The following is a 16,057-nucleotide window of genomic DNA, read 5'->3' on the forward strand; positions in this document are numbered from 1 at the left end:
TCCCTCGCACACAGTTAAAAATTGCTATAATTCCGCGCAACTGACAAAATAAACACTCACTGACTGTCATAAAATAATTCATCTTACTGGCCTCGACGTTAATAAACTGGGACGTCGTCTGCTTCGTGGAGTTCCTCGTACCGTTAGCTTCTACTGGAGGTCTGTAACTTATACTGCTTGTAAGTTGTTACATTTAAAGAGACCTCGAGACGTTTTGAAAACATTTGCCTGGAGATAAAACGAATGAAATAACCACCCCTCAGGTTCCCATGGAGACGTTTGGCTAAAGGTTATTCACGACATCCTTTTTAGACACACATTAAACTGCACTGCTTCATATGAGAGGGTTCGTTCAGTACTTCAGCGCCAAAAAAAGTAATTATTATGACACGTTAAGTCAATATTATTAGAAAGTTTCTCAATATTTTGACTGATGGCAGAAACGACCTCCCATTAACAACACTGAGATATTTACAAAATAGAAAGTACATTAATAAAAGATAAACGCAATGAATGAATCAAAATGAAGACAACATACGTGGCACATGTTGTCAAAAGTTAGTTGAACAAACATAAATGTGATGACTTTGGAGTACTACGGAGGCCTTAAAGGGACATGGTGTGTCGCGTTGAGTGGAAAAAATATCTTTCAATGTTTTGCGGTCCCTCGAGAAACTTTGTGTTACCTGCAAAGGTTTTGCGTTCTCTCGCAAAACCAGTTTAGTTCGGACAAACTCTTGCTGTTTACTTTACAGCTTGCAGTGGTTCATACAGCTCATGGTCACAGTGGAGCGGTTCAGAGTTTTATTTTGAACTTGGACTCAAATAAAGAAATAGGGCAGTGCTTAGTTCAAGGCATGTTTTGGGACATTAATGTGGCTTAATGTTTTAAAACGGTGACATTGGAGGACCAAATTCGATAATAATAAAAGCTGATAAAATTAGGCTAATATTAATAACCTTATTAATAATATTACTAAGCAGAAGTTAAGTTAAAATTAAGTTAAAATACTGCTGCAACCACTGCAATGCAAGCTGTAAAGTAAAGAGGAAGAGTTCGTCCGAACTCAACTGTTTTGCGAGAGAACGCAAATATCTTTGCAAGGGAACACAAAATATTTGAAAACAATTTTCCCTCCCACCCCATGTCCTTTAAAGGGCTCCGTAGTGTACAGACTTACATCGTATGCAAATTTATGCCATAGCAGCTAGTTATAAAACAATTATAATAAATAAAAACAAATAAAAAAAAACTATCTTTGCCATGTCAGGTACCACACTTCTAACATGAAAAATGGCCATGTCAAAAGGACATGATAATGTTTCTTATCCATTTCAGGGACATTGTGCTTACTTTTAAAGCTTGGTTTTGACCCTTGACTCAGTGCTTTAAATGGCACTCATACCAAAATTATTAAAAATTGCACAGAATGTGCACATCTTAATGACAATATTGTCCATATTTTTGTTTCAGTGGAAAGAAAAACCAAAGAAAAACCGTTTTAGACTACAGACAACATTATATGGGCAAAACAGACACTATGCAACCAAATTAACCTTTACACATTTGACATTTTATTTCATTAATTTTATTCTTATATATTACAGTGACAAGAGATGGTCAGTTATCACAAACTTTGTCCATTCACATATTTATGCATTTAATGTTTGTATGGTAATAGCTTAGAAAAAATAAAAAGAACAGATACCCCCAACCTACCCTAAACTCCCATTTCTCAGAAAAGAACAAGGATCAAAGTGAGGATATTCAGTGCACAGTGTTCAACCCCAACCAGATAAATAAATTATTCAGAATACGAACACAGACAAACGTCACATGTATGCGTCTATTATACATGCTGATTTGTGAGTGCACGTCACAGTTTGGTAGAGTTGCCCTTGACGTAAGAGGAAGACACACTTGGAACTTGTGTGCACATATTTTTGTATCAAGAAAAGAAATTTCTTTAAAAAAAAAAATAAAATAAAAAAAAAAAAATTCATGTGTTAAACTCACTTTGACAAAGATTTTAAGACAAACAAGAAGACTAAACATTGAATGACTGGGACCCAATTGACAATTTTAGACATCCAAGAACACGTTGACAATACGAATCAGAGTCAACTTTCCATGTGGGTTTTCAAGTTTTTCCCAGGACATCCCTCTAACTGAGTGCTTGTTATGGTAAATGAAACTAAACATGACATGAGTATGAAAGGTAAATAGGATTGTAATGCATTTCAAAAACAGGTAGACAGAAAGGTGACATCCCCCCCAGCCCAAAGGTGTATTCCCCAACACTGCAACCCAAAAAAATCCCATAAAGAAAAGAAAAAAATTCAACCACTTTATCCATGTCCTTCAGTCAATAATGGCATTGCACACACAATACTGGTGGTGTGGTTTTGCACAGCTATTGGCTTTATACTTGATGAAGGTATGGCAGGTGAGTGACTATGTGCTAAGTTATGTGCACAAGTCCAACTGGGAGAAAAGGAGGAGGAAGGGTAGTACAGTGAAGAGGTCCGTATTCCATCTCATCATCTGTTGTACAGCAGTTTTGTCCCTCGGCGGCTAATACTTCATGACAGAAGGGCGGATGGAACAAGCGAGCGCATGACTGTCAATACTCATATGCAGTCCACAGAGAAAGAGTTATGACGGCATGGTGTTTTTCTTCATTAAACACACATCCATAGCAGCAGGTGGAGCCTTTAAGACCTCCCTCTAAACAACAAAAAAACTCCATTTCCCATAATCCCCATAGGCAAGTTGTGGAGATATGAAAGTTCTGGGAAGTATGTTTTTCCCCCCAATAGGCCCATCCAACCCACCAAAATTGTCCCCTATCCTACCAGTCAGTTTTTGAATTTCAACTCCGTCTCACCCCACACCCCCTGTGACCATCGTTCTTCAAACTGGGATTGAGGGGGATCATCGCTCGGGCTCAGACTCCAGCGCCAGAACCCGTTTACGCTCACGGCACTGCTTCTTATGGGCTGGCCAATCTCGCTGTTGGCACTGTGAGCCACAGTAGCGTGCCACTTGGCATCGTCCGCAGATGTTGAACTCCCTCAGCTGCAAAGGTACAAAGACAGAGACACTAGTAGAATTGTCACAACTCAAATAAATGAGATAATCCCAATAAATATGTTAAAGTGAAAACTGTTTGGAAAACGTATGCTCAATATTAGCTAATTAGGAGTGTAATTTCTTTGAACATGGTGTATACTTCTGTGTACCAAAAAGATAAACATTTCCATACACACAATACATGCTGCCATGCTTCTTGTGCTATTTCGCACACCAAGAGCATTACATTTTTAATAAAAGTCTTATGTGAGGGTTATGTGGCTGTGTTCTGTTCCATTCTTTCTCGCCCCATCCAGCATTTTTAAATGCAATGTGTCCTTTGCGAACATATGTGACCCTGGACCACAAAACCAGTCTTTAGTCGCACAGGTATAATTTGTAGCAATAGCCAACATTTTCTGGGTCAAAATGATCAATTTTTCTTTTAAGTCAAAAATCATTAGGATATTAAGTAAAGATCATGTTCTATGAAGACATTGTTAATTTCCTACCGTAAATATCAAAACTTATTTTTTGATTAGTAATATGCATTGCTAAGTACTTCATTTGGACAACTTTAAAGGCGACAACTTTTTTTTTGCACCCTCAGATTACATATTTTCAACTAGTTGCATCTCGGGCCAGGTTAGGGTTATATTATCCTATCCTAACAAACCATACATCAATGGAAAGGTTATTCATTCAGCTTTCAGATGATGTATAACTTTCATGGTATTTCAAAAAATTGCCCCTTATGGTTTTGTGGTCCAGGGTCACATACAGGCAAAGCACCTGCATGTTGATCATATTCATCACCAGTCTCAGTTATAAAACTCACTGGCTATAAAAATGACCAGTAGGGTTGGGTTGGGTATCGAAAACTGGTTCCATTTTAGAACCAGTTCCAAATTTCTAAGAACTGGGTACTTGATAAAACGCGTGCATTTCGATTCTGCTTAACAATTCCTGTGTTCATATTTTAATGTGATTTAAAATTATATAAGTGCAGGAACAGAAAGAACTTGCGCCCCGTTTGCATGCAGCATAGACGTCTGAAGTGCAATCACAGAAGACAACGGTCTCTGGGTTCCCAGTCTGTGTCCGTTCTCAAACCGTTCCGTGCATTTTCACTGCAGAAAAGGTTGTTCAGGGCCGGAACTGACTTCATTCATTTATTGACCAGTAGGCAGAAAACTACGTCAGTATATCATCAACACAGCCGTTTTTTTTGTCTTAAGTGAACGTAAACAGATGAGAAAGAAAATGCACATGTACAGTATTTTTAGATCTGTGTGCGCTCAGTGTTAAAGAGACAGCAGTCTAATAAACGCACTGCCTGTCATTAATGTTAATCAAAGAACAAAAAAAAATAATTCACTGATTGAATATATTTAATAACTTTAATTAATCTGTTTTTTATTTATGAAAAGAAAACTATGCAGTGTTTTTAAACTTTTAATTACAGTTTCTGTATCTGAAATTGAGTTCAGTTGTATTTATTTAAGCTATTGCTAATTGATTTGTTTGTTCCTATTTTATTACTGACTTTACTTGTCTTTAACACTTTAATATTTGAAATTTATATTCTAGTTGTTTATGCTATGGTAATTTTGTTAAAACCATAGGCAAAAGTTCCTCTTGTTGGCCTAAGTGTTCTGCAGGCCAACAAGATTTTTTACCTTATTAGAATCGAAACTAGGAATCAATAAGCAGAATCTGAATCGATAAAATTCAAACAACCCCCAGCCATAATGACCAGTATTTAAAAAATAAAAAAAAACACAAAACAAGATGACAGAATGACTTCTCTACACCATACTGACCCTCCTCTCAATGAGCGAGCAAGGTGGGTAGTGACACTCGTAGTAGGTGCAGGAGCACTCCTCCTCTTCCACCAACTCTCCGTTGGCATTGTAGTAGCGTGTGCGACTCAACTCCAGGTACTGCTCTTCCACTGGGTCTGCTGGAACCTGCTGGATGGCCAGCCAGTACAACGACTGCTCTCTAGAGAGGACATTATACAGGCATAATTTAGAAAGCACATCACAGCACAAGTTGAGCACAGTGGATAAGTTTTTTTTGTTTGTTTCTTTAAAAGCTGTACGTCATAAAATCTGAATGTATTGACTTTTAATTACCTTTGTTTGCTGGACAGTTCTTCTGGTTTGGGACTCCATCCCACAGGAACGAGACGCAAGTTGTCTAGACGGTTGTCCACTGTGACTGAGTTTATGTGAACTACTTGGAAACTTGGAGCAATTCCACCTCTGTGCTTTTCCCTGTGAACAAAAAGGTGGAGGGTACCTCAAAACACACCATGACAATTAGTATTAAACAGATTATGAAGTCTGAAAAATGTGTCAAAAGGTGCATCTTAAATAGTTTTTATGCATTGCATAAAAACATTTCATCGTTAGTCAGCTTAATGCATCAATCCATACTGATGTATCGTTACACCCCCATTGACAAGGTTCATAAAAAAAAAAAAAAAAAAAAAAAAAAAAAAAAAAGTTAATTACGACTTTCACTAGTGGCCCAAATACTGACAGTCATATCTGAAGATTGTAAACATGGGAGATGGAAAAAGCCATGGGAAATGCAGTAAGCTCTAACAGTACACTCACCAGAGTAACTCATGCAGTGGTCGACCAGCCCATCTACCCTTGCCGATGTCAAAAGCATAAGCAAAGATTTTTGCCCCATTCCCATCTGCATCAACTTCCATGCGTGCCTGAAAATAAAGACATTGGGGCATTCAATTTTACAAGACTAAATAATAGTATTCAAAGCATGTGACTACAACAAAAATAATCATTTGGGTAGTTGTTAAAGTAAAAGTTGTAAAATGTACTAGGAACACTAGAAATGGTCATAACACATAGGGTTGTTGGTTCAAACCCCAAACAAAATTCTCAAAAAAACAACAACATGAGTTCTCACCTCAAAGGCATAGTTTTCCACCAATGGTATGTCTTGCTCATCAATCAAAGTGTACTTTGTCTGAAAGAACAACAATGTGTTATAATGGAGAGTAAGTCAATTGAGACAACAATCCAAAAACATATCAGCTATTTTCCTTATGGGTTCCCACACTTTTTGACCAATTTTCTATTAGTTCGATTAGTTTCTATTTTTAAAAGTTTGTTTTGCGATATATAAAACGAAATCAAAACAAACTTTTAATATAGCATATACTTCATGTTTAGGTTTTGCGAACGTCAACCAAAAGGCTGAACTATGTTGGTAACATGCGACCATAGATATCTAACGATGCTTTTGGGAAACGCACCCCAGACAGGTTTAGCAAACCAGTTCAACCGAAGAACAATCAAGTTCACGAATCAGACGTTGCTTCTATCTGAGAAAAAATGACTACTCGCATTATTACTCAAACCGCGCTTTTTGATAATTAGGACAGTTTGTGGTCATTTAAAATAGCTTTTTCATCACTATATAAAGTAGATCGGTAGCTGTCTGTAAAGTAATAAGGGTAAGTATTTCAAATGTTATGCGTGTCATTACAGATTCCTCAATTTAATGAGCATAAAAAGCAGATGAATAGTGCCTAGGCAAACTTTCGCGATGATCACAGGAGAAACGTGGGTAAAGTCAGCCGAGTCCGACCAGACATAACCTATGACCGTCGACTAGCATGAGCTCTTATTCCGTCTCATGACAACATAAAAAGGCATCAATAAAACTGTACGGCACGCATCGTGTTTGTGCCTTTCATCCGACTTCTCACATAATCCTATTGTTTAACCCCCATAGATATCTGTTTACCGGCTGCCCTCTAGTGTCATGGCATGAGCGGCCTGGCATCCCAGAAGCAGCTCGGATTTGTTCAGGATGACGCGAAGAAACCGATCAAAATAGTAAAGTTTAACAAACTGACAACATTTTGCAAAGGTTTCGCGATGCATTCCAGATTACGTTAAGTGACTGAGCACATGTTTGACAGATAAACGGTGTAAGGACAGTGCTAAAGCTCATCGCAGCCAACATGCCGGTTGTCATGAACGGTTCCTGGTTATGAGGCATTTTCAGACCTCTCTGAGCCATATTGGATGACAGTGTCATTACTGACGTGGATCAAGAAAACGCAGCAGTCTTGTGCTTAAAGCCTTCTTAAACTGTAAACGGAAAAATAAAACTTTTACATTCCCTAGCTAACAAGTGAGCTCTCGCCCCGCCGTCTATCAGCGCTGTAGCCACGCTAGCGGCACTACCACAGCAAAAGTAGGCGGCTCAAAAGGGACTAAACCTACTCGGCTGATGAGCTGACCAGTTTAATTATAAAACCCACCCGTTTCGACGACAACTCTATACTCATAAATTTCTCTCTAACCAAGGTCGATAACATCAAAATTGACAAATCTGGCACTTAATTGTTAAAAACAAGCCTTTAGCTCACGGATCCCCTCCCCTTCGCGTCGCACATGGCAGCCCCAGGATTCAGCTCACCTTCCCGGCCACACGGCCAAGTCGAACAATCCCAAGCTTGAAATCCGACATTAGAGGGGATGTCAGGTCTGGGATGAAATGTGACAGCAAGTACGGCGTTATTAGGCTGGAAATCGGACCGGGCAAACCAACCCTGAATACAATTTTTAGTGTAATAGGGTCAGTCGTTGCCCGCGTCTTCCCCACCCGCTTCCAAACCTCCGTGATGCACCGCTGAGAGGCGTTGGAAAAACCTGCCAGCTTCTGGGGGAGGGACTAACAGAACTCAGAACTAAACCAATCGTGAAAGAGGAATGACAGTGATTTGTCCAATCGGAGCTGTGCATCGTCAATACATTTGCGTTGGGCGTTTAATTCTTATGCTGACGTATCATGGATAAACGTGAACACGTTTGGCCGATCTGTCCAATCACAATACGAGATTTCACGACAAAGCCCGCCCCTTGTATAACCACGCCTTTTCCTTACGTAATCAAAACACGACATTTTAGCGCGAAACAGTGCTCACCGGCAGGCCAATGTGATGGGAGGTGTAATGGGAGCGTTAAAATTATTCTAATTATTCTTAATGATGTAGCCATTAAACTCTGTTGCGCCGCTGTAAGACATCAGTTGTACTTGTTGTAAATGCAATAAAAACTAAAACAGATTTTGTGCATTTATGCTCTTCAACCTTTGACAAAAGTTCAAAGAAAATATCTCTAATGTTTTCACTGACCAATTTAAATGAATTTTGATTTTGATGGCTCTAACACACTGTAAAAAAGTTGGAACAGAGGCATGTTTAAAACAATCCATGGTCATCATTGTCTTATCTTCTTCATGATTTTCAATAGCAAGATCTGGAAAGTAGGCAGACAAGTCAAGCAGACTCACTCTGTGTCTGCGAAACTTCTGTTGTTGCACATGCACATTGAGGCCTGGCATTTTCTCAGTCTAAATAACCATGGATTTAACCAAGACTCAATTCTGATGTTAGCATATGTCTCTGTACAATCCCAATATATGCCTTAGCCTCAATGGTATACCGCCACACATATGCAAGTCACCCATGCGGTGGGCACTAATGTACCCGATGTATGATGACAGATATTGGTTTTTGGACCGGTCGCTGACAAAAGTCTGGATGGTCTCTGTCTTTCTTTTTTTGGGACAATAAACTCAATGTCTGTTTTTCCCAAAAACGAGCTGAAATGTGGACTCATATGACCCCAGCACATAATCCGTTCTGTTCTTAGAAGAGAACTTGACAGCATATCTGCATAGAATTTATGTATGATTTTCTTGCAAAACAGAGATTACAACTGTATTATGTGACAAGCTTTTTTTTAAAAACCCTATGCCCATGTCATTATATTCAACACAATAGCATGATGGTTTTTCATGCGGTGCCATCTGAGGGCTCATAGCACATTTAGCTGAGGTTTCCTCCCTGTTACTATGGCCTGAGATTCTTCCAGATTCCCTGAATCTTTTCACAATGTATGATCGATGTCGAAAGACCTAAATAAACTTTTGAATGGTTTGACAATGCTCTAATTAAGTGGCACAATACGTTAAGCTATGACCCATCTTTGCTTGCAAAGACTGAGACTTCGGTGGATCATGGATGCTTTTTTTACCATGATACCATCACCTATTACTTCCAGTTCACCTGCTTATTGTGGAATGTTTTAAAACAGTTGAACTTGAATATTCTATAATCCTTTTACTTTTATTTTGCTTCCATCCCAACTTTTTTAGAGTGTTTTCCAGCCATCGAAATTTGTTTATATATTTAAAAAATAAAATTCAGTTGGTCATTGAAAACATTGGAAATATTTTTCTTCATAGTTTTGTCAGTTAAATAAAGGTTAAAGAGAATTAACATATCACAGAATATTGTGGGTTTTTTTTTTGCATTTTACAAAATGACCCTTTTTTTGGAAATGGGGTTGTATACTCATTATTAAGGGTGCATTATGGGATTGATTGAGTGCAATCGATAATGTCCACTATGTTTCAGAACCACTAAACATATAGCTGTCCCTTCAAATAGTGCAACATATACAGTGTGTATATAGAGAACTTGCTAACAAGGGCTCATGTCTTTCATTCAGTTCATCGTGTGAGACAGTGTAGTTCACAACAAGAGAAAGGTTGCGAAGGAATTATGGATGTATCAAAATATCTGATGACCATATAATTACGGTTAAGAATGTTATTATAATTCTTAATTTATTTTATGCTTTTATTGTTGTTCTTAAAAGTCATAACCAACAGTTAACAAGATAACAATTTATTTGTTTTGTTGTCATTCGTGGAGAAAACACACGTTTAAACAATTGTTCAAAATCCCTTGCCTACATTTACAGATCTAAAAAAATTAATAAAAAGGACGATGGATATGAGAATTGGACTTCTTAAATTTTTTATGACATGGTAGGCTACCATGTAATTATTTGAAATACTAGATTACTCTAATGTTCAATGAATATGGTTTTAAGTAGCTAATATATTTTAACTGATATTGTGATGATTGTGTAGCAAATGAACTTCTGGAGAGTTGGTGGAGAGTTACACGTTAACAGAACAGTGCTGTCCGGTTTCTAACCAATAGCCTACCAGATATGCTACATGCTAGATCAGATGGCAAGTTAGCATATAGATAGATAGATAGATAGATAGATAGATAGATAGATAGATAGATAGATAGATAGATAGATAGATAGATAGATAGATAGATAGATAGATAGATAGATAGAAGACAGCCTATTGGCTACTACTACACCAACATGAAGTGAATGCAAATATCATTCTGGAGAGTTCTAAACACATTCTAAAGTAAAACCATTAATAGCATGTCATTAACACAGATCATTTTTCAAAATGAGAGATTATTAAAAACTTCTTATTATTAAATAAAAAAATAAATAAAAATAAAAAACTGGCAGGGAGGTCGGCGCCCCAGCGCCCTCTATGGGCGAGCCGCTGCTCATAGATAGATAGATAGATAGATAGATAGATAGATAGATAGATAGATAGATAGATAGATAGATAGATAGATAGATAGATAGATAGCATGTTGTCAAGTCCCAAATTTAACTCGAGTATAGGCTACAGAAAAACTTCCGACTTGCGCACTCAACAACCAGTCCACTTCCGTGTTATACACCTGCGACAGGTAGGCAGGGCTCTAAAGCTGGATACACCTGCACCACGGGTATTTTACAGTACATGCATCATCGAAACCAGGCAAACCCTTCGTATTTTATTCTGCTAAAAGTAACCAAACCTTTTATTCTCTCTTGGTACCATGAGTACGGAATATAGACTTTGTGAACTGGCAACGGTGTCCTTGCATGTCAATGACCTGGAGACTGACTCTCAACTGGACGACCTTTCAAAACATCAAGACCGAATAGGAAATGTATGTGAAGGCGCCGGGCTGTTTTTACACACCAATGGTACAGTAACTGGAGGATCACCGACAAACCCTGTGCGCAAATTTGAGAAATCGGAGAACGCTGTAGGCAGCGGTGCTGACTCCTTATCGACTTCAGGAGAATCGAAACTGTGTCCGGTACATGAACAAGAGCTACAGTTCTACTGTGGTACAGAGGGAAGACTGACCTGCTCGAAATGTGTGTCGGATGGATCTTGTCAGGGTCACAAGGTGACAGAGCTGGTTACTCAGGCAACTGTTGTAAGGGTGAGTCACGATTAGTTAAATAACATAATAGTTAGGTTTCGATGCATTGAGTAAACAATTAATAACATTAAAGGAAATGTGTAATGTTAGAATAACAGTAGAGAGTTTCAGCAGTATTATGTATGTAATTTGTATATTCATATGAGGAGGGCGTGGTTAGTTTCATTAATCAGAAGCGTTACACCCCGAGGTGAAGAAACTTTGCTGTAATTTTTTTTTTATCATTGCAATCAGATACATTTTATCTGTTCCCTTTTACAAAATGTGATTTAAACATTTCTGGCAGTAACCATGCTATTGAACGTATTGCTATTATTATAATTTGTTTTGCATTTACATTTTTTATTCACAAGATCTGATTTCCTAACAGTTTGCCTATTTGAAGTCTTTGCTGCAGATTTGCCATACTGTAAAATTAAAAAAATACCTGCATAGCTCAAATCAACACTGGTGTTACTTGTGTTATACACTGGCCAGAAAAAAGTCTGAACTAGTTAGATGAGAAAATATCAAACCAGACAGCATATTTAGATAGCATTTTCAACCAAAAAAAATAAAAAATAAAATAAAAAAAAATAAAAACAGAAATTCCGACATTTGTAAGCTTCCGAATACCATTGAGGACCTGTAGATCTGAAACGGGCTGCCTGTGTGATGAAACATTTCCTCAATACTTTCATATACCCTTTTTTCAACAACAAACAAATTCAGATCATATCCACATGCCTTCACATTCCTGCCACGTACATACCACTAAAGTGCTAGTTTAATGGCTCTTATGTGATTACTCCTCTAGCTTCTTTTTTTAAACAGAATCAGTTGGTGGATGTCTGTGAAAAAATGCAGCTGCAAGCCCTGCGGATGGAACGATTCATTGACCGTATACTTACAGCTAGAGAGAAAGCTGTACAGGTACCTGTAGAATTCACTAATTAGTCCAATGCTCACAAAACTTCTTCTGTGTGATTTTAAATTATTTTTAATGGTGTTATAACATTACATCCCTGATGTCCAGACAAACTGTAGTTATAACAGTGTAATACAGTATGTTGTTGTAATTGCCTCTTGTGCTGTTTAATTGATAGACAGATGCAAACAGTGCAAGAGAACGTGTGTTGGCTCAGGTGAACGTGGTGCGTGAGGCTCTCGAGGAGGAGGAGCAGCGTCTCCTAGAGACCATACAGAGAGAGGAAGAGCGCGTGGAGCAGTGCCTCCTCACTCAGAGAGCACACTGGACTCACACTCTGGAGAAACTCTCACACACACGCACCAGCCTGGTGCACACACTCACACACTCGACAGATGCCATGATTGTGGTGAGTAAATGAAGAAGCCAGGGGTGTGAAAAATACAGAGGATTTGTGCATTTTAAAAATATTTGATACTTCGTCAACACTTTACACATTTTACTCAGTTACAAGTAAAAGAATTTGTCATATGAATTAGACAGTAACATAATATGTATGAGAAGATTGTTTTTTTGTTTTTTGTTTTTGCATTTCAGCAATGAGGATTTTGGCAAGATGCGCTTCCATGCTTCCTTATCTTTATGTATTCAAACAGTATAGTGTATAATTATGATCTTTGATTACATGTGGAAATCAATTCACAACTTATCCACTGTAAGTCACATAAATATTTGCAGTAATTCATTTTTTCTATCAAACTGATAATATTTTCAATACTCTATATTTACTTAATGCATTTTTTTTCCCATTTGTTTTTGGGATGAAATATAACCTGGACATTCCTTGATAAAATTAGAAGAGGTCATTGAAGTAGTGCACAAACTTTTTGTGTGTGGTGAGGGGACCCTGTTTAATCAGTTTTCCCAGTGCTCAAATTTTCAAACTCATTTAGGAAGACAAGTCAATCAAATTAAAAGTAACTCGTCTAGACAGCATAAGGTTGTAGGACACACTTCAAATATATCAACAGGTAATTGACATTTAAGTACAGTAATAAATAGAATAAAACTGAATAAAATAGTACTTTACGGAGTAAGTTACAAATTACAAAAATAATACTTAAAATTATTAGCAGTCTATACACTTATGAATCAGTTTCATTGTTTTTCAGTCAGTTTCTGAAAACTAATATGTTTCGATGTTCATAATCAATTAATAAATAATGTGATATTCCACTGATTGTTGTATTTTTTTTTTCAGAGCTCTAATGACGAAATAAATGACAGGTAATTTCAGTTAGCAACAAATGCAATAATATGCTCACATAAATACATAAACTGAGATAAGCTGGATATGAGAATTGATTGTGTACATGACTGTGCTATAGAATAGAGGATGCGGACGGTGTTGGTGAACCTAGAGACACTGAGCAACTGACTTTGAACAGAGGCTGCAGTGACAGTAAACTCATGGTGGGTTTATGGGCCAGTGCGTTACTGCTAGGACCATCTGGTAAGTACATTTCCAATTCCACAAGACAGGGATTAATTTAAGACAGATTCAGTGTATCAGTATGTGTTTCAAACATTTCGGTGCCACAGACTCTCAAATACGATGACTTCCTTTCTAAAAAACAAACAAACAAAAACCTTTATTTTCATGTATATGCATTAAATATGCATTAAATATAATTTTGTTAGATGTATAAACCTAAAGGAAAAAAAAACAAATTGTGGCTGTCAGTTGAACAGAATAGTTGTGATTTATCTCATCATTTTTGTCCAGAAAGTATGTCACATCTGCTGATTAATTAAATATTTTAAATATATGAAAAATTGTTGAACATTTTGCATACCCCCCCCCCCCCTTACATATTTAGGGGAAGTCGTGGCCTAATGGTTAGAGAGTTGGACTCGTAATCCAAAGGTTGCGGGTTCGAGTCTCAGGCCGGCAGGGATTGTAGGTGGGGGGAGTGAATGTTCAGCGCTCTCTCCACCCTCAATACCACGACTGAGGTGCCCTTGATCAAGGCACCGAACCCCCAACTGCTCCCCGGGCGCCGCAGCATAAATGGCTGCCCACTGCTCCGGGTGTATGTTCACGGTGTGTGTTCACTGCTGTGTGTGTGCACGATGGATGGGATAAATGCAGAGCACGAATTCCGAGTATGGGTCACCATACTTGGCAGTATGTCACTTCACTTCACTTCACTTCACATATTTCTTACTGGGGAAAAAATGGTGTAAAATATTTTTTCACTCGATTTGACAGTAAATATTACACAATTGATAGTAGATTTCACCCCAAAATGGCAAGTAATACATTGAATTAAACATGAAATTTTGAAGTAGAAAATCGTTTTTTCTTGTAAAATGTACTCCAATGATCTTTACAGTGTAGTGTACTTTACACTATTTCATTTTTGCAGTGTACATATGCTTTCCAGATGGGTAAAATTCAGACTTTAATATTTATTAAGTGTACTATAATATTTTGAAGCACTGGTATTCAACATTCATTACATTCAACCTCTAATTTTCTTGCTCTGAACATTTTTTTAACATATCCTTCTTTCCTTTAGCCCATAGATTAAGTGCACTACGCTTTGAAGCTCAGACGGTCAGTCCTCTTCTCTCCCTCTCCAATGACCAGTGCACCCTAAATTTCATGCCCAAACGTCAGCGTCAGTTACCCCCCTCTGACCCGGCGTGCTTCGACAGCTTGCCTAATGCCCTCTGCTCCCCTCCCATGTCCTCTGGTACTCACAGCTGGTTACTTGATGTGGGCACGAGTGCTGCCTTCAAAGTGGGGGTATGCTATTCCAGCATAGAACGCAAAGGGTCCGGCAATGGCGCACGACTCGGCTACAACACAAAATCGTGGGTGCTCTCGCATTATGATGGAGACTTGTCTTTCTGTCACGATGGATGTAATGTGGGGATCACAGTGGCCAAGAAGCTCAAAAGAGTGGGACTGCTTCTGGATTGGCCCAGTCACACCCTACTGTTCTATGATCCTGAATCTACTTCTGTGCTGCATGTAGTCAGACAGGCTTTCAGTGAGCCGCTGCTGGCCGCCTGTGCTGTTGCTGATCAGAGTGTCTCTATACTGCACTGAACACATGATGAATATTAATGAAGGCTCTGAAGATCCCGAGGACTTGAAGGGATGGTGGATGTAACATTATGATCATTTTTAAACATGTTTTACATTATCTGTGCTATTGAAGACCAATATATGCAAATGTAAGAGAAAGTGTAATAAAATCAATCACATTATAAAGAAGCTAATTTGCCAGTAATCAGCGATTCCTTGATTTTGCAAACTTGCTTAAAAGAACTACAAGCATATGCCAATGATCTTTTTATATTTATAAATTATTTCATTAATTTTATTCTCCATCTCTTTCAAAGTATTTCATGCTTATGTGTTAAACTTATTTCAATTATTGTTTGACTGTTTATATTTATTGTCTGCACATCATATGAAATACTTGCATTTATCTGTGACAGTACCCAACTGATACTGATATGGCTTATATTGATATTCGGGGCAACTGACATGTAAGGACATATAATGAAACTATCAGATTTTCACATGGTTATCGTTAAAGCTGTCATTATGGCAACAATGTTCTGACCTTTGTGTGATGTTATGTATTCATGCAATAAAATGTGTACTCATTTCCTTTTATCTATATCTAATTTTTCTGGTCTATGGTGGAGGAAAACACAATAAATTGCAGATTACCATAAATCACTCTAGAATTCTTCTCATCCATAATTGCATATATCACTGATTTTTTATTTTTATCTTTAGAAGTTTTAGAATTGTTTGAACAAACAGAACTTGTAAAATGAGTAGAATAACTTTGTAGAAGAATTTTGAAATCCTATTATTAGTATTATATACAAATGTACT

At 37.7% G+C, this 16,057-nt stretch overlaps 2 protein-coding genes and 1 long non-coding RNA gene across 4 annotated transcripts in view; 2 read left to right on the forward strand and 1 right to left on the reverse strand.

The window, feature by feature from the left end:
* Positions 1 to 16,057, forward strand: part of LOC306870868 — a 1,223,475-nt gene that overhangs the window by 114,266 nt on the left and 1,093,152 nt on the right. The gene's annotated exons all lie outside the window — the stretch shown is intronic.
* On the reverse strand, positions 1,555 to 7,753 carry zmynd19 (zinc finger, MYND-type containing 19). The gene is made up of 6 exons (XM_079419548.1): positions 7,538 to 7,753; positions 6,014 to 6,073; positions 5,698 to 5,804; positions 5,212 to 5,352; positions 4,897 to 5,077; positions 1,555 to 3,079 (listed from the first exon to the last, which is right to left on the reverse strand). Exons 1-6 carry the CDS (start codon positions 7,586 to 7,588, stop codon positions 2,936 to 2,938), a joined length of 684 nt encoding a protein of 227 aa, XP_079275674.1. The 5' UTR covers positions 7,589 to 7,753; the 3' UTR covers positions 1,555 to 2,935.
* bspry (B-box and SPRY domain containing) lies at positions 10,727 to 15,889 on the forward strand. The gene is made up of 6 exons (XM_079418050.1): positions 10,727 to 11,228; positions 12,042 to 12,140; positions 12,314 to 12,544; positions 13,397 to 13,422; positions 13,524 to 13,648; positions 14,718 to 15,889. The coding sequence occupies exons 1-6, from the start codon at positions 10,833 to 10,835 to the stop codon at positions 15,251 to 15,253; spliced, it is 1,413 nt and encodes a 470-aa protein (XP_079274176.1). The 5' UTR covers positions 10,727 to 10,832; the 3' UTR covers positions 15,254 to 15,889.

The sequence above is a fragment of the Barbus barbus genome (genome assembly GCF_936440315.1).
Source record: "Barbus barbus genome assembly, chromosome: 6".
Classification (NCBI taxonomy): domain Eukaryota; kingdom Metazoa; phylum Chordata; class Actinopteri; order Cypriniformes; family Cyprinidae; genus Barbus; species Barbus barbus.